General features: G+C 40.1%; 1 protein-coding gene across 2 annotated transcripts in view; it reads left to right on the forward strand.

Moving 5' to 3' along the window:
• LOC128702258 (cortactin-binding protein 2-like) overlaps positions 1-26305 on the forward strand; it is a 120992-nt gene that overhangs the window by 74061 nt on the left and 20626 nt on the right. For both annotated transcript variants that reach the window (XM_070102762.1, XM_070102763.1), the window contains 6 exons: positions 4992-5673; positions 9616-9766; positions 12494-12785; positions 15996-16227; positions 18875-19049; positions 23421-23564. In XM_070102762.1, the coding sequence (XP_069958863.1) occupies positions 4992-5673; positions 9616-9766; positions 12494-12785; positions 15996-16227; positions 18875-19049; positions 23421-23564 (1676 nt within the window). The remainder of the gene's footprint in view (positions 1-4991; positions 5674-9615; positions 9767-12493; positions 12786-15995; positions 16228-18874; positions 19050-23420; positions 23565-26305) is intronic.

Genomic DNA, 26305 nt, shown 5'->3' on the forward strand with positions numbered 1-26305 from the left:
CTTCAGGAGTGAAGGGGCCTTAGTAGTGGTGACGAGCTCTTGACAATAGGAATTGGAGCTATTTTTCCTTATGAATCAAACTTGTATCCCAGGCACTGTACAGCCCTCACACCATTACCTCTTTACTATGAACATGATAATAAGAATTAATTATGTGATTTTTACATACAAAGTAATGATATAAATCCATTATATAAATTTAGTAATTTCTTGCTTTATTAGTGTATTTATAAAGTAGTATTAGCAATTTTATTAAACATTTTATTTTTTGTATTTAAAAAATGACAGGACTGTGTAAAATGTTTTTTAATGTGAGATTTATGCTTTGTATATAATGTGTGTACAGTATTTTGTATGTGGTAGTTTGGTACAGATTTAAAACTTGCAGGTGTCGAGTCCCCAACCTTCTTGGCGCTTGCTTAGATAATGTGCGCTGCTGCTGCCTTCCACCGTCCTCGGTGCAGAGCAGCTCAGGCAGGACAGTGTGTGTATACGTGTGTGGGTGTATATATATTTTTGCTTTTGGGACTTGATCTACAGTAATGCTTGTTGTGTGATGCTTTCAGCCTAACCTGGCCTTGGTGCCGAAGATCTCTTGATCCTAGGAATTATTATTGCTTTTCCCTTCCATGGATCATACCCGGTTACCTCCTGTACTGCAGACAGTGTGTGCCCCCCCTGCAGGTTTAGTGAGTCCCTCATAATAATTGTTTGAAGCTAGATTCTGAGGAAAGTGTCCAAAATAATTATGTTGTAGATGTGCTCATATGATCATTTAACTCTAGAACTGTCGCCCCTCTCTGTCATAACCATCTGTTTTTTTGTCTCGTGTTTTTTTGTAACCATTTATATACATGGTACACAGTTTTTTTTTTTTTTTTTGTAAAACACAGGCAGTTAGTGCAATTGCAATGAGATGATTTTCTGTCCACCATAGACTTCATCAATTCATACGATCATTTAACCCCTGGTTTATTAACACCAGGTAATAAACTTTGGAAATCTACATAGGATTTTACAAATAGTTGTGTAAATAGCTAACCCTCCAAAAAAAAAAAATCCTAACTTAAAGAAGTGCTAAACCAGTTAGAAGCATAAAACATTTAAACTTGGACATTTAGTAAATGAATAAAGTTGAAGTCCCTGGTGGACAAAACTTGTCAGTAAAATTCAACACATCCCATATTGTGTGTCTGTGTATTCTACTAGTTTGTAGATGAATGGTTCAGAGAACCGACATGTTGATAAATTAGACACATGTGCAACTCTTGGGTATCTTTATTGAGGAAACGTTTCGCCACACAGTGGCTTCATCAGTCCATACGTAGGAGAATCTTGAAGAACAGGAGGAGAATGAGGTAATCAGTCCCTCAACCTTGAGTCGATGTGGTCAGTCCATCAATCTATTCAATCTATTCAAAATTGATGGACTGACCACATCGACTCAAGGTTGAGGGACTGATTACCTCATTCTCCTCCTGTTCTTCAAGATTCTCCTTTGTATGGACTGATGAAGCCACTGTGTGGCGAAACGTTTCCTCAATAAAGATACCCAAGAGTTGCACATGTGTCTAATTTATCAACGTATTCTACTAGTGTTGAGCAGTTCCCCAGTGGGTCATACAGCAACACGATGCTGTGCAGGTGCGCAGTTCAAGGGTTTAGGTAACCTTATGAGAATTTATTTCTGCAACAAATTCAAATAATTCTGTTAGGTAAGACACATATGCAACAGTTAGGTATCTTTATTATGAAACGTTTCGCCTACACAGTAGGCTTCTTCAGTCAAGTACAGAAAAGTTGATAGAAGCAGAAGATACTTGAAGACGATGTAATCAGTCCATCACCCTTAAAGTTTTGAGGTGGTCAGTCCCTCAGTCTGGAGAAGAGCATTGTTCCATAGTATGAAACAATATGGAGAAGAAGTGGCAGGATGGAGCTTTTATAGCGCCAGGAGGTGAGACGTAGGCCACTAGGAGAGGTAAGAACTCAGATGTTGAAAGGTTAGGTCCCTCTCAAACCCAGCCCCTCTCACTAGTGGAAGTTGTCGAAGTTGATTGCAGGTCTGTACCAAGATACCCTTGTGTTGCAGTGTCTGACAGATTGAACATTAAAATGGTATAAAATACCGACAGGTTGTTAGGTAAGACACATATGCAACAGTTAGGTATCTTTATTCTTCTCCATATTGTTTCATACTATGGAACAATGCTCTTCTCCAGACTGAGGGACTGACCACCTCAAAACTTTAAGGGTGATGGACTGATTACATCGTCTTCAAGTATCTTCTGCTTCTATCAACTTTTCTGTACTTGACTGAAGAAGCCTACTGTGTAGGCGAAACGTTTCATAATAAAGATACCTAACTGTTGCATATGTGTCTTACCTAACAACCTGTCGGTATTTTATACCATTTTAATGTTCAAATAATTCTGGTTTTCATTTCATTTAAAAAAAATTGTATTGGGTGATAATCATCTGTAATATTTATTTTAAGTCTATGGAATACAGAGCTTGGGCACAAAGATTCCCGATTCAAAATTAACAACTCTAGTCTCTTTTTAAAGGAGGTAATTGCTTGAATGTGTGCTAAAAAGCTTGTGTTAAATACTTGTGATGCTATGATCAAAGGTACCCATTACACTGCTTTGATCACAGGTAAACAATAGTGCTTTGATCAAAAGTGCTCACTACACTGTTTTGATCAACTGTGCTCATTACACTGATCAAAAGTACTCATTACACTGATCAAAGATACCCATTGCTTTGATCAAAAGTACTCATTACACTTGCTTTGATCAAAAGTACTCATTACACTTGCTTTGATCAAAAGTACTCATTACACTTGCTTTGATCAAAAGTACTCATTACACTTGCTTTGATCAAAAGTATTCATTACACTTGCTTTGATCAAAAGTACTCATTACACTTGCTTTGATCAAAAGTACTCATTACATTGCTTTGATCAAAAGTACTCATTATGCTGATCAAAAGTACCCATTACACTGCTTTGATCAGAAGTACCCATTATGCTGCTTTGATCAAAGGTAAACAATAGCACTTTGATCAGAAGTACTCACTACACTGCTTTGATCAAAGATGATAGTGTTTTCCCTGGCCTTAATGGTTCACAATGTCCTGTTTTTACCTTCAGTTCAGTATGTCCAATATATACTTGCCATGTGGCATCTGTGCAGTGTGCAGTGTTGAATTATATATTAATGGCTAGTATTAAGTTGTATAATGCTACTTATGTATTTAACATTTTGAAATTTTGCTGTATTGTGAAATAACAGCATTAATGCAGAGGGTGTGGAACTACTTGCTCATTCTTGGAGTCGAATGTGATTGCCTCGGATTCCATAGGTGCTGTGTGGCTCCTGCAGGCTTAGGGCTTTCCCGAGTGAGCGTGTATGTGTGTTTGTGTGTAATTTATTTCTTATATTTACTGTGCGTGTCATAAGAGGCGACTACAATGTTGGGAACCAGGGGCTAGTAACCTCTTCTCTTGTATAAATTACTAAATTTAAAAAGAAAAACTCTTGTTTTTCTTTTTAGGTCACCCTGCCTCGGTGGGATATGGCCAGTTCATTAAAAACAAATTACCATATATGCTGGCATTCAGGTCAACCTGGCATACAAGTCATCTCAGAGTATAAGTCAGCTCCTTAAATTTTGAGGTGCTAATTCAGGTTTTGGCTTGTATTTGCCCAATAGGTCGACCTTTCCCATTTTTGACTCTGCTAGTTTAAAATATCACAATTTACACAGCTTATTCTTTTACTCTATATTTTCTTTGTTACAGTAAACAAAGTCTCAAATTCAGTTGGAATTTTTGTTACGTGCCATGTAGATGTGGCTTGCATCCAACCACAGTAGCAAAACTGCTTAAAACAAATAAGGACTATCCATAGAAGCCTAATAGCCTGTCAAATCCAATGTCTTGGATAGCTGTTGTCCCGTTAAGGTTTACGTTTGTGACAGGATGGACTTCATGCCCCTTGTATTGTAAGTACTGTTTTTAATAAAACGTGAGATTCTTTTTATTAGAAACGTGTATCTGAGAAAGAAAAACAAAATAGCTAAGAAGTAGCAAATAAAACTTCTAACTGTGGCACAAGTTAGAGTACTAGCATGACAGCATCAGTAAGCTAGTGGTTGTAGATGAATGGTTCAAAGAACCGACACGTTGTTAAATTAGACACATGTGCAACTCTTGGGTATCTTTATTGAGGAAGCGTTTTGCCACACAGTGGCTTCAGTCCATACAAAGGATAAACAAGTTTATCCTTTGTCCTCATTCTCCTCCTGTTCTTCAAGATTCTCCTTTGTATGGACTGATGAAGCCACTGTGTGGCGAAATGTTTCCTCAATAAAGATACCCAAGAGTTGCACGTGTGTCTAATTTAACAAGCTAGTGGTGTCATTTCCCTCTCTTGGTAATGTGCCGTGGCCTAATCTTCACCTCTGCCTTGTATCAGCCACTTTTATATTTGGGATATTAGCTGAGCCTTTGGAGAGATCTTTTTATGCTTAAAATGTCATGTTATGTGCCAGCATATATGGTATATATTTATTTTATTTTTTTTATCATGTATATATATACATATACTATATATATATGGCCATTTAATGTTAAAAGTATTGTACAGTATCATTCTGACTGAATTATTGTTTAGGTAACTTAAATTTTTTCAAGCTTTTGTTGCTTCTCATTGATGTATAAATAGTCATTTTAGTGTGCATTGGTAATTGGCATCAGAAATATTGATATTGTGTATTGTAATATATCTTTGTAGCTCTTTTTTTTTTTTTTTTTTAACTTTAAGTGGGAAAGATGGTGAAGGTGTTTTTCTTCTTTGGGTTATCCTGCTTTGGTGGGAAGTGGCTGTCTTAATAGATTTTGTTATTCTTTCTTTAGTTGTGGTTTATAAGGTTGAAAATTATTTATCGTCACTGCACACTAACATATTATCCATCTTGTGTTTCAGGTTCCTCAAACGTAGCAGTACCGACCTCACCTAACCTAGCTCGTAACCTCTCCAACGCCCCAAGTACACAAGTTGTTTGTTCATCTCCATCCCCAATTTCCTCTTCGTGTTTGTCTTCTCCCTCTTCTACTGAACCATCATCACCACTACTGCCTCCTCTTTCTCCTCCTATTCAACCCACAAAAACAAATACAGACAGTGGAGGAATTGCATCACTATCAGTGTCTCCTTTAGCCTCAACTTCACTTGCTTTCAGCTTTGTAACGAGCTCCTCGCCCTGTGTAGCAGCAGTAACTGCTTCATCCTCACACTTTTCCTCATCCTCCAACTCTCCCTCACTCATGCCGCCGCCATTGCCATCATCGTCACCACCTCCATTATTGCCCTTGTACTCTACAGTTTTAACGCCTAAGCTGGAATCTACTCCTTTAACCAGTATGGCTCCAGATTTAACTCCTTTGAAATCCTCCTTAGCTTCGGTCAATTATCATTATTGCACTCCGTCATCTGCTTCCCCGTCTGGTCCACCACCACCTTTACCTCTCAGTGAACCCCCCATTCTGCTTACCCCAATGGATGGTGAGGAACTGGAGCCTCCTCACTCTCCTCTGGATGTGTCCACACCTCTCACTGTGGATGGGATGACTGCCTTACATCTTGCAGCCCAGGGGAACAACTGGCAGTAAGTTTTTACATTTTGTTCACATATTCTGCTAGAACAGGTGCTCCTTGACTTGCGATGGGGTTACGCTCTAACGAACCCATCATCGGTTGAATATGATATGGTAAACAGATAAGTAAACAAATAACTACTCTCCCTGAATAAGTAAATAAATAATTACTGTAACTAAATACCAGCATTGAAAAGTAAATAAATGAATAAAAGTTACGAGCTTACCATCTTCATGCTGGGTAATTATCTTTAGCTTCATCTCCAAAGTAATTGCTTTTGTACCATCATAAAGTCGAAATATCATAAATCAAGCCATTGTAAGTTGAAGAGCACCTGTACTGTATAGACTTGCAGGGCTTTAGTCTAGTATTGTTGCCATGGTTTTGATGCCATCTTTACATGGGTGTGGTTTTTAGCAACACAATAGATCTACAGTGTAATTTGTTAATGCTTTTATTTTTGACTGCATTTTACTGGTACTGTATATTTCTAGCTAACTAAATTAGGTTAGCAGAACAGATAAATATATTATATTTAATCTGTTTTGATTCCAGCACTAATGGATTGATATGATTTTTTAGTGTCAAGTATTAAATTGTGAAAGAAATAATTCCCATCTTTAATTGCTTGAGGATTAGCATCTTTTCCTATTACAAGTAAATTGTAATTGTTCCTGCCAGCATCATTTGCTCATGTGAGACCTGCCAACTTGTCTACTTGTTTTCATGCAGTAACCTCTCATTTATCCATAAGTACATCACATGGTGACAGTGTCCTTATTATACTCTACCAGTCTCTTCTACTCTTTATTGTTTAACATCTTTGGTTCCCAGCAAGTTAGAGTAGTGCAAAAGAGGGGACAGATTCACCATCCCACTCTCTGGCTGTTTCCAGAATTACACAAGCATCACTAATTCAGATAATGCTCCAAGGTGCAACATCCCCCACCTGTTATTCAGAGTGCAGGCACTTGCCCAATTTCTGCATTGTGTGTTTGATGAAGACCAATTCCTGAATCTCAGTATCTTTGTCAAATTGAGATTGGCTGTGTGCTTGAGCAGCTTTGCTGATAAGCAGTTACTCACCACAAACCTTTATCCAGTGAATGCAATTCCCATGTTTAAAATTTGGCAACCAGTCATTGGAGTACAGGTCGGCCATCGCTGCTCCGGCAATCACTAATCCGGATTTACAGGGTATTTTAAAGGTAGGATGAGGTGGTTAGCTGTTAGGTTAAATGTATTCTAACCTAACCACCCTGTGATCCAGCAAAAATCACTAACTTGGCACCCTACAGATCCCAAGATGCTGGATTAGTGATGGTCGACCTGTTCTCGGACGCTGCACTGATTTTCCAGTCAGCATTAAATCAACAGGAAAATCTTGGCTCTACAGAGGGAGCTGCGATTCCTGGAATATTGAGGAAACTGTTGAAATTGTATAATGTATTAGGGTTTTATATTCTTGAGGTTACACCATAGAGTGCAGTACCTTGAGTAAGCAAGGTGGTTTCATTGTCAATTGTACAATACTTTTGTAGTATACTGTATATGTGCCAATGCCATGTATGTACCATCCCTTGTCCATCCATTTGTTGGGTTCATTGTGGGGGAAGAGTGAAGGTAGCAATAAACTCTAAGAGGTGAGACTGTTATTGTGTATTGGTGAACAAAGATGGAGCCCAGCCTTTCTGATACATCCGCCTTGCATGCCTGCCTTGACTAGACTGACTCAGTCTATGGCCAGCCGGGTGGTGTTCAAATGGGAGTCACGTAACTCGAGTGTGATGGAGTGATGGACAAGGGATGGTACATATAAGGTATTAGCACATATTATATACTACACAAGTATTGAACCACTGCCAACAAAGGAAAATCTTACCTATTGCTGTGATGGATACAAATTATATTGCTGACAGCAATGAGGGAAAAACACAGGTGCAGAGTGCACTTGTATTGTGACAATGATTTGCTTTGTCACTTAACATAATAAAGCTCTACATAGAGCAAGATGTTTTCACAATAAAGGTACCTGTGTATTTTCTTGCTCTGGTGATGTTTCTTTATCCACTTGTTGAAATGATGTACAATAAACCTGATATAATGGATATCTATACAGCAAACTTCGAGAATAAGAAACAAAATCTGCTGGATAAATTGATTCTGAAACAACAGAGAAAGTCTAGTGGTTAGGGAATTGTCCATTATTGTTACTGCTATGGCAAAACAAACTCTTCTGTATCATCCACAGTTGTCATTACTGTCTACCTGCTCCTCCCTATCAGTTCATTATATCGAGGGTTTACTGTATTTCAACTTTTAGTGAAACTGCTAGAGTTTGCCACTAACTCTTTTCCTCCTTTCTCTTGACTCCTTGTGCTTGCCTTCTCACCAGTGGCTCCAAACCCAGACCTGAAACCCAAGCCATGATAACAAGTGAGTGGCCTGCTTTGTCTGTCCTCTAGTAATCCTTGTTAGTGTAATGTTTCAGAGTGAATGGTCTAGTAATTTAACAGCATGTCTAATATTGAGAAATGAAGGTAAATGGCTAGATATATCTCAAGAGGGTAAAAAGAGAACTATGTATTAGTCTTTAATAGTACAATGTTTCACCATGAATAGGCGGTATCAAGTGCATGTGTCTGTCATTTAATGCTGTAGAAATGTTGCAGGCCCTTGGCATCTGTACTAGGCTCATTCAAAGTTAAAAGTCAAAGATTTATTTCAGGTCATTAACACTTAATGACACACAAAAATAATCTTCAGACCTTTTGGAAACCATACTGATCACATATAGCAACCATAAATCATATGCAGTACGTATATAGGACATTGTATAATAGCAAATTCACATAGAGAATCCTCGTAAAGCACAGGAGAGCTGTACAGTAATTGATGACGCTCACTGCTGAGTGAAATATTGTACCATTCAGGTAAAAGTGGTAAAAAGGCATTCAGTTCCTTTTTACCACTTGTTGGCATTGTGTTTATTGAGTATGTCTGAAAATGTTGAATGAAAAAGTACGTACAGTAAATTGTACATGGATGAAAAGTGATTTTTTTTCTTTTTTAATGCAGCAGCCATCTCCCACCAAGGCAGAGTGACCTGAAAAAAGAAGAAACTTTTTCTTTTTACATGTAGTAATTTATACAGGAGATGGGGTTACTAACCCCTTGCTCCTGGCACTTTAGTTGCATTTTACAACATCCATGGCCTACAGAGGAAGGATTCTTCTCCACTTGCCCATGGAAATGAAAGGAAATAAATAAGAACAAGAACTATTAAGAAAATAGAAGAAAACTCAGATGGATCATTAATGGATTTTTTCTTCTAGAAAGAAAAGAGAAAGGCAGCTCAAGCTCCTTAGAACAAGAGCCCTTCACCAGCATCAAGGCACTCTCTTGAAGGGGGACTTCAGTCGAGCATATGAACTCAGGTTAAGTCGTAATAAATGACTCTATGAATAAACACGGCTCAAACCTCCTGTCCATCCCTCTGTTTATCCTTTCTCGTGTCTTGATGCTGGTAAGGGGCTCTTGATCCAGAGAATTGGATTTACCCTCCCAGTGAATCAAACTTGATTGCTTCCCTCTCCCCAGGTGCTGTATGACCATTGTAGGTTAAGTAATCTCCTGTGAATACAGTAGTAATCTATTCTCCAACATTTGAATTATATTTGAATGAGTGGAAGTTGGTTTGATTGTAAGTTGTAGGGGATGATGATAATGTAGTATGTACACAAATAACCCATTAACTAGTCACACTGTGACTAGTTAATAGTCCAAGTTAGATTGAAAACTGACTAATTAATGGTTCAAGTTAGATTGAAATGTTGTCATTAAGGTTCTCTCTCCTATGTGCAGGGTTATTTGTATATTGTTCTAGTCACGGTATTGTGCCTTTGTGTTCTTAACGTATTATGCCTAGTAGTAATAGCATGCGATGTGTCAGGTCGGTGCCGGTGCTTGTGAGATGCGGTGCCAGCGTTAATGCTGAGGATGACGACGGTCGCACACCCACATACCTAGCGCTGCTGTACGCCTGCAACCCGGCTGCTGCTGCCCTCCTTAGCTTTCCTCATTCCCTAGAACACACCACCAAGGTAGGTACAGTTTACTATTATACTGCATTAATTTGTTTGATACTCTCAGTTAATATTTTGGTTTGTAATGGAGATTTAACTCCATTAAAGACTGTAACTTAGATTTTTTGAATTCGCCTCTAAACATGTTTACCTGTACAGTACCGCAGTTTGTGTTAAACCATGTAGCTGGTAAGTATAGTTGAGCTCTTCTTTATTTGTATCTGCTTATTTCTTGCCTTTCACTGAAGAGGGAAGCGAATATTTTGAATTCTTGCTGATCACCATAATGGTCAGCTAGAAATCATGTCCACGTATTCCCCTTCATAATTAGAACAAAAGAGATAGAGACAGAGAAAGCAGATATGCAGGCTTTAATGTGTCAATAATAATTTTAAGCTAAAAAATCTGTTTATGTTGGTTTCACTTGTTTGTGGCAACTTGTACAGATTTTAAGAAAATATTCATGTAAATAAGCATGCTTGTCTTGTTCTGCAATTAGTAACACATTTTATTGCCAGTATAAAGTGCCATTTCCCTGCTGCCAATTTTTTTTTTTTTTTTTTACTACATCAGTGGTTTTCTACTGAGGCAGAAGGTGATCCAAAAAGAAGAAACACTTTCATTGTCCTCTGTAATTTTTGCACTCTCTTTTGTCCCCTTTGCCTTTATACGAAGGAATTATGCATGCTCTCTGCCAATCCCTAGGTACCTTATCCTCTTCTATACATTTATTAAATAATAGCACCAACCACTCCAAAACTATATCCCCACCTGCTTTTAACATTTCTATCTTTATCCCATCAATCCCAGCTGCCTTACCCCCTTTCATTTTTACCCACTGCCTCACGAACTTCCCCCACACTCACAACTAGCTCTTCCTCACTCCTACAAGATGTTATTCCTCTTTGCCCTGTACAGGAAACCATGGCTTCCCTATCTTCATCAACATTTAACAATTCCTCAAAATATTCCCTCCATCTTCCTGATACCTCTAACTCTCCATTTAATAACTCTCCTTATTTTTAACTGTCAGATCCATTTGTTCCCTAGGCTTCCTCAACTTATTAATCTCACTCCAAAACTTTTTCTTATTTTCAACAAAATTTGTTGATAACATCTCATTTGCTCTCTTACATTGCTTCACCACTCTTAACCTCTCTTTTTCTCTCCATATACTCTTCCCTCATTTCATCACTTCTGTTTTGTAAAAACCTCTCATATGATAACTTTTTCTCCTTTACTACTCTCTTTACATCATCATTCCACCAATTGCTCTTCATCCCTCCCGCACCCACTTTCCTGTAACCACAAACTTCTGCTCAAATGTGTGGTGTAAATATTATGCAAAAAATTCAGTGTGGAAATTAGGAGAAGGTGTGGAGTAAATAAGATTATTAGTCAGAGGGACTGAAGAGGGGTTGTTGAGGTGGTTTGATCATTTAGAGAGAATGGATCAATGTAGAACGACATGGAGAGCGTATAAATCTGTAGGGGAAGGAAGGCAGGGTAGGGGTCATCCTCGAAAAGGTTGGAGGGAGGGAGTAAAGGAGGTTTTGTGGGCGAGGGGCTTGGACTTCCAGCAAGTGTGCATGAACATTTTAGATAGGAGTGAATGGAGACGATTGGTTTTTGGGACCTGACAAGCTGTTGGAGTGTGAGCAGGGTAATATTTAGTGAAGGGATTCAGGGAAACCAGTTGTTTTTATATAGCTGGGCTTGAGTACTAGAAATGGGAAGTACTATGCCTGTATTTGAAAGGAGGGGTTTGGGATATTGGCAGTTTGGAGGGATATGTTGTATATCTTTATATGTGCTTCTAAACTGTTGTATCTGGGTGCCTCTGCAAAAACAGTGATTATGTGTGGGTGAGGTGAAATTATTGAATGATGATGAAAGTATTTTCTTTTTGGGGATTTTCTTTCTTTTTGGGTCATCCTGCCTCGGTGGGAGATGGCCGACTTGCTGAAAATAAAAAAAAGTTATGTAGTGTGTTTATTATATAATTATGAAAAAATATCATAGATGGATTAATGAAATTGTTTATATTAACATAATATACGACATTTAATGCACCTCAGAGTGATCATTATTGCGTATTATTATCATCATTATTAATATGGCATCCTCAAGACGAAGTCACTCTTAGTGATTTTAATGTGTACCTGGATGCCAGTACAGTGTGTTTACTCAGGTACATGCACACATAAGTATAATTATCAGAGTATATATAAAACATGAAATAACTTTAAAACACTTGAAATTTTGGAAAGTTTCCACACGTAATGGAGAGATGTGGTGCTTGCAGAGAATGTAAACAAACTGGGTGGGGTGCGGTGACCGTATTAGAAAGTCAGGTGGGGAGAGCCGTATAGCGAGTTTTAGTTATAATTTGAAATGTCTGTATTAGCGGAATGCTGTAAGGTGAAACGCCATAAAGCGGGGTCCTACTGTAATTACATGCTTCCATAAATTACAGTGGACCCCCGGTTTACGATCAGCTCCCAATGCAACCAATTATGTAAGTGTATTTATGTAAGTGCGTTTGTATGTGTATGTTTGGGGGTCTGAAATGGACTAATCTAATTCACAATATTCCTTATGGGAACAAATTCGGTCAGTATTGGCACCTGAACATACTTCTGGAATGAAATAATATCGTAAACCGGGGGTCCACTGTATAAGCTTTTTCTTCTAAAATGGTTGCAGCTACTTGTATGTTGCTATAAAATAGTTTTTTTCTTCTAGGATGGTTGCAACTACTTGCATGCTGCCATAAAATCAGGTGAAGTTGACTGTGTGGAGGTTTTGTTGCAACACTTACTAGCAATGGAAGATGGCCCCAACTTGTTGCACCGGCTTGCTGGTGGTCCAGACCATCAGGGCACCACACCACTTGCTCTGGCTGTGTCTGCCACCAACTCAGACATGCTAGCAGCACTCAATCATGCTGGGTTAGATATTCCGGCGCTAATCAGTCATAATGTCAGACTTCTCAGTCTTGCATCTTCAGCGGCGATGGCTCTGGTCTCTAGCTCGAGTATGTATTATTGTTATTGTTTATAATTAGCCACATAATTTTTATTTCAAATCCCAATGCAGCTCATTCATTTACTATTTTTAATGCAGCATACGGAATAGTAAAGCCATGCACATCAGTAATAAATCTTTACAGGTAACTTTTATGTCTTGCTGTTTAAGCTGCATCAAATCTTGGTTATTCAGTCATCCTAATAAACTGTTTTCACATGCATTACAATGCTTCATTTTGTGCACAATTTGAGTTTCATCAAAACTCGCATACAGTGTGTTATGCTAGGTTAAGGTAGGTTAACCTGGATATCATTACTACTTAAATTATTGGTAACCCCATGCTCTCTGTTTAAGTTAAAGGGTGCATTGCTTCGTTAGTAAGGAGATCACATGACACTACAGCAATCCCGCTACATCGGTCTCGTTGATTTCTTCAAATCCAGAATCCTTAGTGTCATCATGGCCACAGTTTGTTTAATACAATGTTGTGGTAACCATGAATTTGTCTCAGGATATATTGATGTATGAATAGTATCCATTCACTAATTTTATATTTATGGGAAGTGCTAAATCCTGTGGGTCACTCGCCAGAGGTAATGAAAGCTTGATCCTTTGTCTTCTAATCAGGAGACAGAAACAATGTTTTGTGGCCAAGCTTCTGTTACCTATTTTCAAGGACTCAGTAGGGAATGGAAAGTAATCAGGCTTGTTTCAAGGATGGGGAGGGAAGCTGTAGTTCTTTGGATCAAGAGCCCTTAATTATTTTAAGGAAATTAAATTTGTATCACTGGAAAGGAGAATGGAGAGACAACTTCCACCAAGAAATGGAGCAACTTGATGAATCCAATAATGAGCATATATTACACCAGACATCTTGTGAAGTGCACATAAACATAATAACATGAGCAGGATATGCTAGGCTGACAAATGTTAGGATAATCTTCAGAAATCTAAGCAAGGACTCCATCAGGTCACTCTTCATATGTGTATTAGCTCTTGAGTATGCACTGTTAAGTTAAAAGGAATGTTGTCAGACTAGTGGTGAAACTAACAGGTTTAACCCTTAAACGGTCGAAACGTATATACATGTTCACTCGCGTAGCGCCCCAAATTTTTGGAGGAAAAAAAATCTTTTCTTTTAAAAGGAAAAAAAGAGCATATGGTACCCAGGCATCCCCAATTATTTTAATATGGAACACAGTGAGTGCACACACCCATTCTCTCATGTCTAGGTGACTCAGGCTTATTGTGGCAATGTTGAATGAATGACAAAGAAAACGTATATATACGTTTGGGGCGCTACGCACGTGAACGTATATATACGTTTGGACCGTTTAACCCTTTGACTGTTTCAGGCCCCTCTCTGAAACTGTCATTCTATGTCGCTTAATTTTTGAAAAAAAAAAAAAAAATTCTTATGAAATGTTAGAGAATCTTTTCCCGGTGGTAATGACACCAAAAGTTCGAAATTTTGTCGAAAACTCATGGAATTATGCTCCCGCGAAGTTAGCGGTCTCGGCGATATATGCGAATCGGCGATTTCGCTGACTTTGAGCCCTATTTTCAGCCAATTCCATTGTTCCAGTTGACCAAACTCATAGCTATTTCTTTAGAACTCCATTTTATCTATTAGCTGAGTACAAGAAACCTCCCATTTACTAATTTGGACTACCCAATATGGTGGTCAGAAATTGGCAATTTGGCCAATTTCATGCAAACTAAAAAAGATGCCAATTTCAAAATAGGGTCCAGAATAAACAAGGTAGACATTCGTGGCACTAAAATAACATATGCTCTGTTCATTAGTCACATCTCTAGGCCCCTCTTATATTATTATTGCTTTCTATTTTGATTTTTTATTCATACAAAAAAATACAAAATTTACTGTTATGCAGACTACTGCATTATTGTAAAAATGGTATAAATAATATCAGTGCACTAGTGAAAGAATATTAGACTCTCCAGTTGATGTGTATTGGACGTGTGGTGTGATTTATTTACTCCTGAACATTGGTAAAAATCGAACATTTCCGCTACTTTGAGCTCAGTTTCAAGGTCGTTTTCATCGTCAAAGTAATGAAAATCATCTCTATTTCTGTAATATGTTTTCCATTTTATCACCTAAGACCATGAAAATGCAAATACAACGATAAATACTATACGAAAATACACCTCAAAGTCGGCGTTTTATTCCAAAAAAACGATCAGTTTTTTTTTTCTCATTACGCAATGTGTGCTGCAGGATTTTTTTATGTGGTGCACAGTGACCACACAGACCCATTCTCTCATATGTGGGCCTACCAGCTTTCTCCCGCTTGATTTGAAGCCGCTAGAATTATTGAGTATATATACGTCAGAAACATTGGCTCGTAAGACGTATTTATACGTCGAAAACAGTCAAAGGGTTAAGGGTTAAACTACAATGAAGAAGTGCACAGTTGTGTATATTGTGGTATCACATTGTACAAAATGCTCTGGGTCACTGAGAGAGCAAACAGACACACTGCTAGGGAGGAGCCACACCAAAATGACATAGAAACTGAACACTCAGTCAAGTCAAGAGCTATCAGGAAAGAAATTTAAGCTTAGGAGTAATAAAGAATTGGAATGAGCCAGCTACCACCATGGTGGTTTTTATTATATACAGGGTTTGAGTTGATAAAAATGTAATTCATGTCGATCTTTCGATAGTTAAAATATTGGCCCAAACCCCAGAGCCCCACCTTTACAAGTTCAAATAAGCAGTTACTATATAAAAGTTATTTACTGGTATTACCAAATTTGATAGATTGAGAGTAAAGGGACTAAGAGTTTGGGAGGCAAATAGATAGTGCTGAAATGTTCAAATTATTCAGAGGTATAAGGATGAATTTTCAACATGGGGTCAGTAAGTGATTAATGATTAAAAGCAGGGCCCAGCAACCAGAACTTGATCCCCACAACCATGACTAGGTGAATGCACATATATTTATCAAAAATACATTTTGTAGGAAAGTACAGTGCTTGCACTGTAAAGGAGGGGTTTGGGATATTTGCTGTTTGGAGGGATATCTGAACTGTCATATCTGTGCATCTCTGGCAAGACAGTGATAGTGAATGTTGGTGAAAGTGTTTAGATTTTGGGTCACCCTGCCTTGGTGGGAGACAGCCAGTGAGTTAAAAAACAATTGTATGGCTTAATATTCAGATGTATAAATACATATGTCTGCACTTTCAGATCGAAGTGAATGCACATGTTCAGTATGGCTTGAAGGACTAGACCTGGACAGAATTCCTGATGGTGATGGAAGCAATGGGCCTAATGGGGACGATGGAGCAGACAACAGTGGGAGGGAGTACAGTGAGCGATGGGCCATCGGTGCCGTGCGGGTGACATCTGCAACACTGTGGGCAGCCCTTGAAGAAACACTAACATCTCTTGCGTTGCACCACTGGGACTCCCTAACAAGGTACAGTATTGGACTTTCGTTGGATGATCTCTTGTCACCTCGTCTCCCACCCAAAAAAAAAAAAAAAAAAATTCTGAGGTTTTCAAGGAAAGGGAGTGAAGTACTGTATAGTATATTGTATGTTAATTTATATACATAACTTATTGATCATGTAATTTTTATAGTCATGCTCTTTAATGTTTATGTACAGTGGTCCCTCGTTGTTCGTAATTAATCCGTTCCTGGAGCCATTACTATAAACGAAATTTACAATTTACGAATCAATTTTCCCCATAAGAAATAATGTAAATACAATTAATCCGTTCCTGACACCCAGAAGTATTAAAACAAAAAAATTTTTAAAATGAAATATACATGTAGTACATAAACAATACAATGGGAAATGATGAATGAAACATTAACAGCATAACACTTACCTTTATTGGAGATTCTTCTTAGTGTATGGGAGACTGGAGGAGGAGAGAGTGGATTGTTTATAGTTTGGAAGGGGAATCCCCTTCCATCAACACCTCAGGTACCATTTGCTTTTCTGGGGTTGCTTCTCTTCTCTGTTTCTTAATGCCACTAGGACCACCTTGAGAGTCACTGGAGTCCTGTCTCACAAAATAACTGTGGAGAGAGCTCTGTTTCTGGCGTCTCTTTAACACTTCCCTAAAATGGCCCAAGACTTTGTCACTGTACATGTTGCCAACCTGGCTTGCAACAACCTTGTTAGGGTGATGTTTCTCCATAAAGCTTTCCATCTTACCCCACATAGTAAAAATATCTTTAATTTCTGAAGAAGGCACCTTCTTCCATCTCTCTTCCTCCTCCTCTGCAGCAAGATTCTGAGCTGCGATGTGTTGCTCTTCCTGCTGAAGCTCTTGCAGCTCCTCAGTGGTGAGCTCTTCATTGTGGTCTTCCACCAATTCTTCCACATCCTCCAAACTCACATCCAACCCCATGGAACTCCGCAGTGCCACAATTGATTTTACAACAGACATAGGCTCATTAGGGTCAGTCCCAAATCCTTCAAAATCCCTCTTGTCGACACAATCTGGCCACAATTTTCTCCAGGCAGAGTTCAAAGTCCTGGTAGTCACTCCCTCCCAAGCCATACCTATAAGGGTTATGCAGTGGAGGATGCTGAAGTGTTCTCTCCAAAATTCCCTTAGGGTCAAGTGAATGTCTGTGGTCACAGTCAAGCACCTGTGAAACATTGCTTTTGTGTAGAGTTTTTTAAAGTTTGCAATAACCTGCTGGTCCATGGGTTGGAGGAGAGGAGTGGTATTCGGGGGCAAGAACTTTACTGTGATGAACCCAAACTCCTCGAAAATTAGGTCATCCAAGTTTGGAGGATGAGCAGGTGCATTGTCCATTACTAGTACGCACTTGAGATCCAATTTCTTTTCCAGGAGATACTCCTTCACACTAGGGCCAAACACTTCATTGAACCACTCGAGGAAAATTTCCCTCGTGACCATGCCTTACTATTAGATTTCCAAAACACACACAATTTACTCTTCATAACATTGTTTTTCCTGAACACTCTGGGATTTTCAGAATGGTACACTAGTAATGGCTTCACTTTGAAATCCCCACTAGCATTAGCGCAGAACATTAGCGTCAGCCTGTCTTTCATAGGCTTATGTCCTGGCATTGCCTTTTCCTCTTGTGTAATGAAGGTCCTCTTTGGCATTTTCTTCCAAAAGAGGCCTGTTTCATCACAATTGAACACTTGTTCAGGTTTCAGTCCTTCAGCCTCTGTACTCCTGGAATTCATGCACATATTTTTCAGCCGCCTTGTGGTCCGAACTGGCAGCTTCACCATGCTTTACCACACTGTGTATGCCAGTACGGTTCTTAAACCTCTCAAACCAGCCTTTGCTGGCCTTAAATCCACTCACTTCACCACTATTTGCAGGCAATTTCTTTACCAAATCTTCATGCAACTGCCTAGCCTTTTCACAAATAAACGAAGTCATAAGAGTATCTCCTGCTAATTGTTTCTCATTTATCCACACCAATAATAACCTCTCAACCTCTTCCAGTACTGGTGATCTCATTTTTGTCAGCATAGTTACTCCCTTTGCAACAACAGCATCCTTTATTTCATTTTTCTTGACCACTATGGAACATAAGGTTGTGTAGGGTTTCTTATACATCCTGGATAGTTTCGCCACACTTGTACCACTTTCATATTGTTCAATGATGGTTTTCTTAAATTCAATCGTATTTCTCACCTTCTTTACCACAGGCTTGGCACTAGGAGCTTTCTTTGGAGCCATGGTAGCTTATTTAGTACTTGCAAGCACTAAAATAAATGGAATATTATGAAATATTTCGCTGGAGCACGCGAGGGGACCTTCGCTCACTGGTAAACAATGCCAGACTGGCTGCCACCCTGGCCCACGCCGTGCGTACGCGTCTCGGACGAACTACGACTCGCGAGTCAATCTATGAAAAGCGAGTCCATGTTTATACGAAAATACCCCTATGATCGGCAAATTTTACGATTGCCGGGAACTACGAAAAGCGGGGGACCACTGTACTGTGTTTTTTCAAGCAATTCTGAAAAGTACGCACATTTTCCTTACTAAGTCAAGTTTTAATTGTATGTCATCAAAGGTTTAAATAAATTTAGAGATGAATGTATTATATTTTTCAGAAACCAAGGTACAAGTGGGCCAAGTATAAGCAGTTGTAACCGTCACGGGCCTCTACCTCGAGGAGAGAGACGACGATCTGATCCTCTGCACGACATGGAGGTGAACACTGCATTCTTGGGCCTCGGCAAGTCTGCCATAAGTCATTTCTCCATTGGGCACCATAAATGGACACGGGTCAGTAGATTAGTATCTTTGTCCACACTGTTATACAAAGAATAAATTGGATTCTTTTATTGTTTTACATTATTTTAGTTGGAATGTGGAGACAGTGTCTAATGTAGATTCGTTGAACGCATTACAAGGGGAAAGAATTTTGTATGTTAGCAGATATTAGTTGATTGAATGTCCGGAACAATAAAAGTTTTGCTGTAAAGTAAAGTATGAAAGGTATGAAAATACTAACAAACAATTAGATAACTGTAGGTAGTAGGTTGGTAGACAGCAACCTTCCAGGGGGGTACTTCCATCCTGCCAAGCGAGTGTAAAATGAAAGCCTGTAATTGTTTTACATGATGGTAGGATTGCTGGTGTCTTTTGTCTGTTTCATAAACATGCAAGATTTCAGGTACATCTTGCTACTTCTACTTACATTTAGGTCACACTACACATACATGTACAAGCATATATATACACACCCCTCTGGGTTTTCTTCTATTTTCTTTCTAATTCTTGTTCTTGTTTATTTCCTCTTATCTCCATGGGGAAGTGGAACAGAATTCTTCCTCTGTAAGCCATGCATGTCGTAAGAGGCGACTAAAATGCCGGGAGCAAGGGGCTAGTAACCCCTTCTCCTGTATATATTACTAAATTTAAAAGGAGAAACTTCAGTTTTTTCTTTTGGGCCACCCCACCTCAGTGGGATACGGCTGGTATGTTGAAAGAAGAAGATATATATACACACACCCCTCTGGGTTTTCTTCTATTTTCTTTCTAGTTCTTGTTCTTGTTTATTTCCTCTTATCTCCATGGGGAGGTGGAACAGAATTCTTCCTCCGTAAGCCATGCGTGTTGTAAGAGGCAACTAAAATGCCAGGAGCAAGGGGCTAGTAACCCTTTCTCCTGTATATATTACTAAATGTAAAAGGAGAAACTTTCGTTTTTTCTTTTGGGCCACCCCACCTCACTGGGATGCGGCTGGTGTGTAGAAAGAAGAAAGAATTAGATAACTGGATGTGATGGAAAGCTATGGATGCTTTATTGGAGGCTTCATGTTGCTTACTAGGGAGGAGGTTATTGTACCTAACTGGATAAAGTGAGGACATAGACAGGTGAGGTGCTAGGGCTAAGCCCCAGTTAACAATGTTGATGCTATCATCTACATTTTTATTAGGGAATATCACACTGGTTTTTAGGTGGACATATAATACACAGGGCTCTCTCTCTGTAATCCTTGAGGAAATATGAAGGGCTCTGCAGTAGAGAAAACTGTGGTAAAAACTCATTGAATGTAGTGTTCAGGGCAGCTAATTCTGTGTGCATGAGAACACATCCTATTATCACTCCTCACTTGGTTCTTGTGTTTTGTATGGAATGAAAATGTAAAAAAGTCATGTTTGTCGGTGGGCTTATAATATACCCAGAATTTTATTGTCGTTATTAGATTTCAGCCAATTTTATTTCCCAACAAACAAAATAGTCCATTCGAGATGGAAAAGCACATACCTCAGTATTTTAGCTGATTTAAATAATTATAATTTTAGCTTCTGGCTACTGAGTTACAACATTTTAAATTTTTATATATAATATTTTTTGAAAAAAGCAGAGAAAAAGATTGTAACTGTAGAAAAAGTGTACTAAGTAATGATATTACAAAAATTTTGATTCATCGAATATTTTTTACGATTGCATAATTTCATAAAGTGATTCCATAAGCCTCATAATAGTTGCATTTTTGTAATTGGCTCAGATTCCTGAATAGATTTTTGCTATTTAGTTTAGAACCTAATTTAACAACGTGAACTGAAGGTGTGCAATAAAATTTCAACTTTGCCTTTGCATTATGGGAATGGATAAGTGAATGACCCGTATTTGTTGTAAAATTTTGATTGAAAGTCTGTGAAATAATAATTTTGATTTCTTATGTGAATTGCTTATCAGTTTTATATTACTATAACCCCCCTGAGGCAGCAACCTTGTCGTGGTGGGGGGGCTTGTGGTGCCTTCTATGACCCAGCAGGCAATGTTGGCAGGTGCCTGTGGATAGGAATGGTGGGCAGGGGCTCCTCTGCTACTTTGGCTGCTGATGAGGAGGCCAGACCAATAGCTGCCACCAATGTAGAACTTCCATTAAGGTCTTTACCTCCATCCACTGGAGGGATGACTAAGGAAAAGGTTGGGTGTGTGGGCTGAAATATGTTAGGTAAAGGAGGCTTCACACTATTGAGGACGAGTATTCAAACCACGGAGGGTTCTGGTGGAGGAGGCTTCTCAGGGATGCAGGTATCCCACTTAGGTTTGCCTACACTTGGTCCCCTCAGTCTTCAGCGGATGGTATTCTTCAGCTCCAGGGATTAAGATATTTTGAATAGTATGTCATATGGATTTGTGTGTTACAGCCAGGACTCTTAAGTGGGCAACCAGGCCTGTAAGCCACCTCATTCTGAAAGATTCTCAGTGACTTGCCCCACTGTCCTGGTGTTCCACAAGATCCTTCCACTGGCAGTCAGTGCAGTATGTCTACCACTTTTCAAGAGTGTGATGTGTCACATTCACTTGAAAAAATTCCTTCTAGTGGCATCTTCACTGTGACATACATATTGATTATTTTTTTTTTTTCACTCCAAGTACTGCATAAGTGCTTGATGAAACAGTTCCCATTATGCTGCATTATCCATTTCTTTTTATGCTTGACTTCTCTAGAAAAATATTACATGCAGTACAAGCAGAGTGTATGCTGCTTAAGTCTCTCACCACATTTATTGCATTTTTCCTTTTATATTGTATTAATGTTGGTAGAATTACCAACAATATGTTAGGTAAAAGGACACAAGTGCAACTAATGTGACATTTTATTGTGGCAACGTTTTGCTCTCCTAATTGTGGTTGCAGGGGTCGAGACTCAGCTCTTGGCTCTGCCTCTTCACTGACCACTATTGGGTCCTCCCTCTCCCTGCTCCATGAGCTTTATCATACCTTGTCTTAAAACTATGTATGGTTCCTACCTCCACTACATCACTTGCCAGACTGTTCTACATTCTAACAACTCTGTGGCTGAAGAAATACTTCCTAACATCCCTTTGGCTCATCTGAGTTTTCAACTTCCAGTTGTGACCTCTTGTTTTTCTATGTCCCATCTCTGGAACATCCTGTTTCTCTCCACCTTATCTATTCCACGCAGTATTTTGTATGTCGTTATCATGTCACCCCTGACTCTCCTGTCCTCCAGTGTCGTCAGACCGATTTCCCTTAACCTTTCTTCGTAGGACATTCCCCTTGGCTTTGGAACTAGCCTTGTTACAAACTTTTGCACTTTCTCTAATTTCTTGATATGCTTGACCAGGTATGGGTTCCAAACTGGTGCTGCGTACTCCAGTATGGGCCTGACGTATAAAGTCTTGAACGATTCCTTACTGAGGTATCGGAACTCTATTCTCAGGTTTGCCAGGTGCCCACATGCCGCAGCAGTTATTTGGTTAATGTGGGCTTTCGGCGATGTGCTCGGTGTTATACTCACCCCCAGATCTTTCTCCTTGAGTGAGGTTTGCAGTCTTTGGCTGCCTATCCTATACTCTGTCTGCGGTCTTCGTTGCCCTTCCCCGATCTTCATGACTTTGCATTTTGCAGGGTTAAATTCTAGGAGCCAGTTGCTGGACCACGCGTCCAGCCTGTCCAGGTCTCATTAGACCTGTCTGGTCTGCATCTGATTTAATTCTCCTCATTAACTTCACATCATCTGCAAATAAGGTCACTTCTGAGTCCATCCCTTCCATCATGTCATTCACATATACCAAGAATAGCACTGGTCCTAGGACTGACCCCTGTGGAACCCCGCTCACCACAGGTGCCCACTGTGATACCTCATCATGTACCTTGGCTAACTGTTGCCTCCCTGTCAGGTATTCTCTGATCCACTGCAGTGCCCATCCTGTTATATGTGCCTGATCCTCTAGCTTCTGCACTAATCTCTTTTGAGGAACTGTGTGTGCGCGTGTGTGTGTGTGTGTGTGTGTGTGTGTGTGTGTGTGTGTGTGTGTGTGTGTGTGTGTAGCATCAGCCAGCCAGTAGACGGTAATTTTTCCACAGGAGCAACAAGTACTGTTACCAGTGGAATATTTAAGAAAATATTTATTAAACTGAAAATGAAGACAAGACACCATGAGTATAGCTCTACTTGTATAACTACAAATGGTATTTACATACCTCACTCATTCACGAACATACATATATTCACAGCTATCATTTGATCAAAGTATTCAAATTTCTCAGAGATGTTATTTGTTTTCTTAATGTATTTCAAATGTGAGTCAGTAGTTTTTACTTTGGTCTTTTTTTTTACATGTTAGTTTAATTCTGTGTACATTTTATACGTAACTGGTTTACTTGCAGGGTGAGTATGGCCTGGTGAGTGGGCCGTATGATCTACTAGTGAACAACAGTGCCCAAGACATTTGTATACATCTACATACTCTGGAAGCAGTAGCTTATTCACTCCTGGTTCCCCTTCCTATTCTCAAGAATTATCTACGCTTGGTAATAATTTTGTCTTCGTAATCGATTATCCCATCTAAGTAAATAAACTCTATCTCTGTAACAAACTGCTGAATAGTGTAACTGACAAGCTCTTTGGGTAGCAGTGAAAATGGGCTAGACAGATGTATCTAGCATAGGCCATGTAGGCCTACTGCAGTACTTTACTTAAGTCTTCTCATATGGGGTATGTACTTTCTTTTTTTGAACACTGGCTGTCTCCCACCAAGGCAGGTGACCCAAAAAAGAAACATTTTCATTATCATTCACACTATCACTGTCTTGCCAGAAGTGCACAGATAAGACAGTTCAAATGTCCCTCCAAACAGCAAGTTTATCTAACCCTTCCTTTAGAGTGCAGGCACTGTACTTCCCACCTCCAGGACTTGAATATGACTAACTGGTTTCCCTGAATCTCTTCACAAAATGTTACCGTGCTCACATTCCAACACTTATTAGCCTCCAAAAAACCATTTGCCTTCACTCACCCCTATATAATGTGCTCACATGTGCCTGCTGGATTTTTTTTTTTTTTAACACTTCAGCGGTTTCCCACCGAGGCAGGGTGACCTAAAAGAAAGAAATACCCCAAAAGAAAGAAAAAAATCTTGCATCATCATTCAACACTCTCACCATCACTCATACAAAATCACTGTCTTTCCAGAGGCGCTTAGATACGATGGCTTAGACTTCCCTCCAAACTGCCAATATCCCAAACCCCTCCTTTAAAGTACAGGCATTGTACTTCCCATTTCCAGGACTCAAGTCCAACTACCCAGTTTCCCTGAAGCCCTTCACAAAGTATTACCCTGCTCACTCTCCAACAGCTTGTCAGGTCCTAAAAACCATTCGTCTCCATTCACTCCTATCTAACATGCTCACGCACGCTTGCTGGAAGCCCAAGCCCCTCACTCACCAAACTTCCTTTACCCCCTCCCTCCAACCTTTTCCTTCCCCTACAGATTTATATGCTCTACAAGTCATTCTGTTTTGTTCAATTCTCTCTATATGACCAAACCACCTCAACAGCCCATCTTCACTCCTCTGACTAATATTTTTAGTAACTCCACACCTCATAATTTCCACACTACAGATTCTCTGCATAATATTTACACCACACTTTGCCCTTAGACACAACATCTCCACTGCCTCCAGCCGCCTCCTCACTGCAGCATTTACAACCCATGCTTCACACCTATATAAATGTGTTGGTACCACTTTTCTCTTGTAAATTCCTTTCTTGCCTCCATGGATAACGTTCTTTGTCTCCACAGATACCTCAGCGCACCACTCACCTTTTTCCTTCATCAATTCTGTGGTTAACCTCATCCTTCATAAACCCATCTGCTGACAAGTCAATTCCCAAATATTTGAAAACATTCACTTCTTCCATACTACCTCCCTCCAGTGTGATATCCAATTTTCCTTTATCTAAATCATTTGATAACCTCATCACCTTACTCTTATCTATGTTCACTTTCAACTTTCTACCTTTACACACCCTCCCAAACTCGTCCACTAACCTTTGCAGCTTTTCTTTAGAATCCCCCCAGCAGCACAGTATCATCAGCAAAAAGTAGCTGAATCAACTCCCATTTTTTAATTTGATTCCCCATAATTTAATCCCACCCCTCTCCCCAACACCCTAGCATTTACTTCTTTTACAACCCCATCTCTAAATATGTTAAGCAACCATGGTGACATTATACATCGCACATTGCCCTTAGACACGACATCTCCACTGCCTCCAACCACCTCCTCCACCTCCTCTTCCACCTCCTCTTCCACCTCCTCTTCCACCTCCTCTTCCACCTCCTCTTCCACCTCCTCTTTCACCTCCTCTTCCACCTCCTCTTCCACCTCCTCTTCCACCTCCTCTTCCACCTCCTCTTCCACCTCCTCTTCCACCTCCTCTTCCACCTCCTCCTCCACCTCCTCTTCCACCTCCTCTTCCACCTCCTCTTCCACCTCCTCCTCCACCTCCTCCTCCACCTCCTCTTCCACCTCCTCTTCCACCTCCTCTTCCACCTCCTCCTCCTCCACCTCCTCCTCCTCCTCCACCTCCTCCACCTCCTCCTCCTCCTCCTCCTCCACCTCCTCCTCCTCCTCCACCTCCTCCTCCACCTCCTCCTCCACCTCCTCCACCTCCTCCTCCACCTCCTCCTCCACCTCCTCCTCCTCCTCCTCCTCCACCTCCTCCTCCACCTCCTCCTCCATCTACTCCTCCACCTCCTCCTCATCCACCTCCTCCTCCATAAATATGTTAAGCAACCATGGTGACATTATACATCGCACATTGCCCTTAGACACGACATCTCCACTGCCTCCAACCACCTCCTCCTCCACCTCCTCCTCCATTTCCTCCTCCACCTCCACCTCCACCTCCTCCTCCTCCTCCTCCACCTCCTCCACCTCCTCCTCCTCCTCCTCCACCTCCTCCTCCACCTCCTCCTCCACCTCCTCCTCCACCTCCTCCTCCACCTCCTCCTCCACCTCCTCCTCCTCCTCCTCCTCCACCTCCTCCTACACCACCTCCACCTCCTCCACCTCCTCCTCCTCCACCTCCTCCACCTCCACCTCCTCCTCTACCTCCACCTCCTCCTCTACCTCTATCATGTGGGAGTTCGATACGTGGATTAGGGTAGAAATACTCACGTAGGCTGTTATACGTATATTGGCGATATGTGGAGAGAGACCTGCCAGCCGTTACCTATCTCCTTGCTACTACTCGATATACTGGCTAG

Source organism: Cherax quadricarinatus, chromosome 83, assembly GCF_038502225.1.
Source record: "Cherax quadricarinatus isolate ZL_2023a chromosome 83, ASM3850222v1, whole genome shotgun sequence".
Taxonomy (NCBI): domain Eukaryota; kingdom Metazoa; phylum Arthropoda; class Malacostraca; order Decapoda; family Parastacidae; genus Cherax; species Cherax quadricarinatus.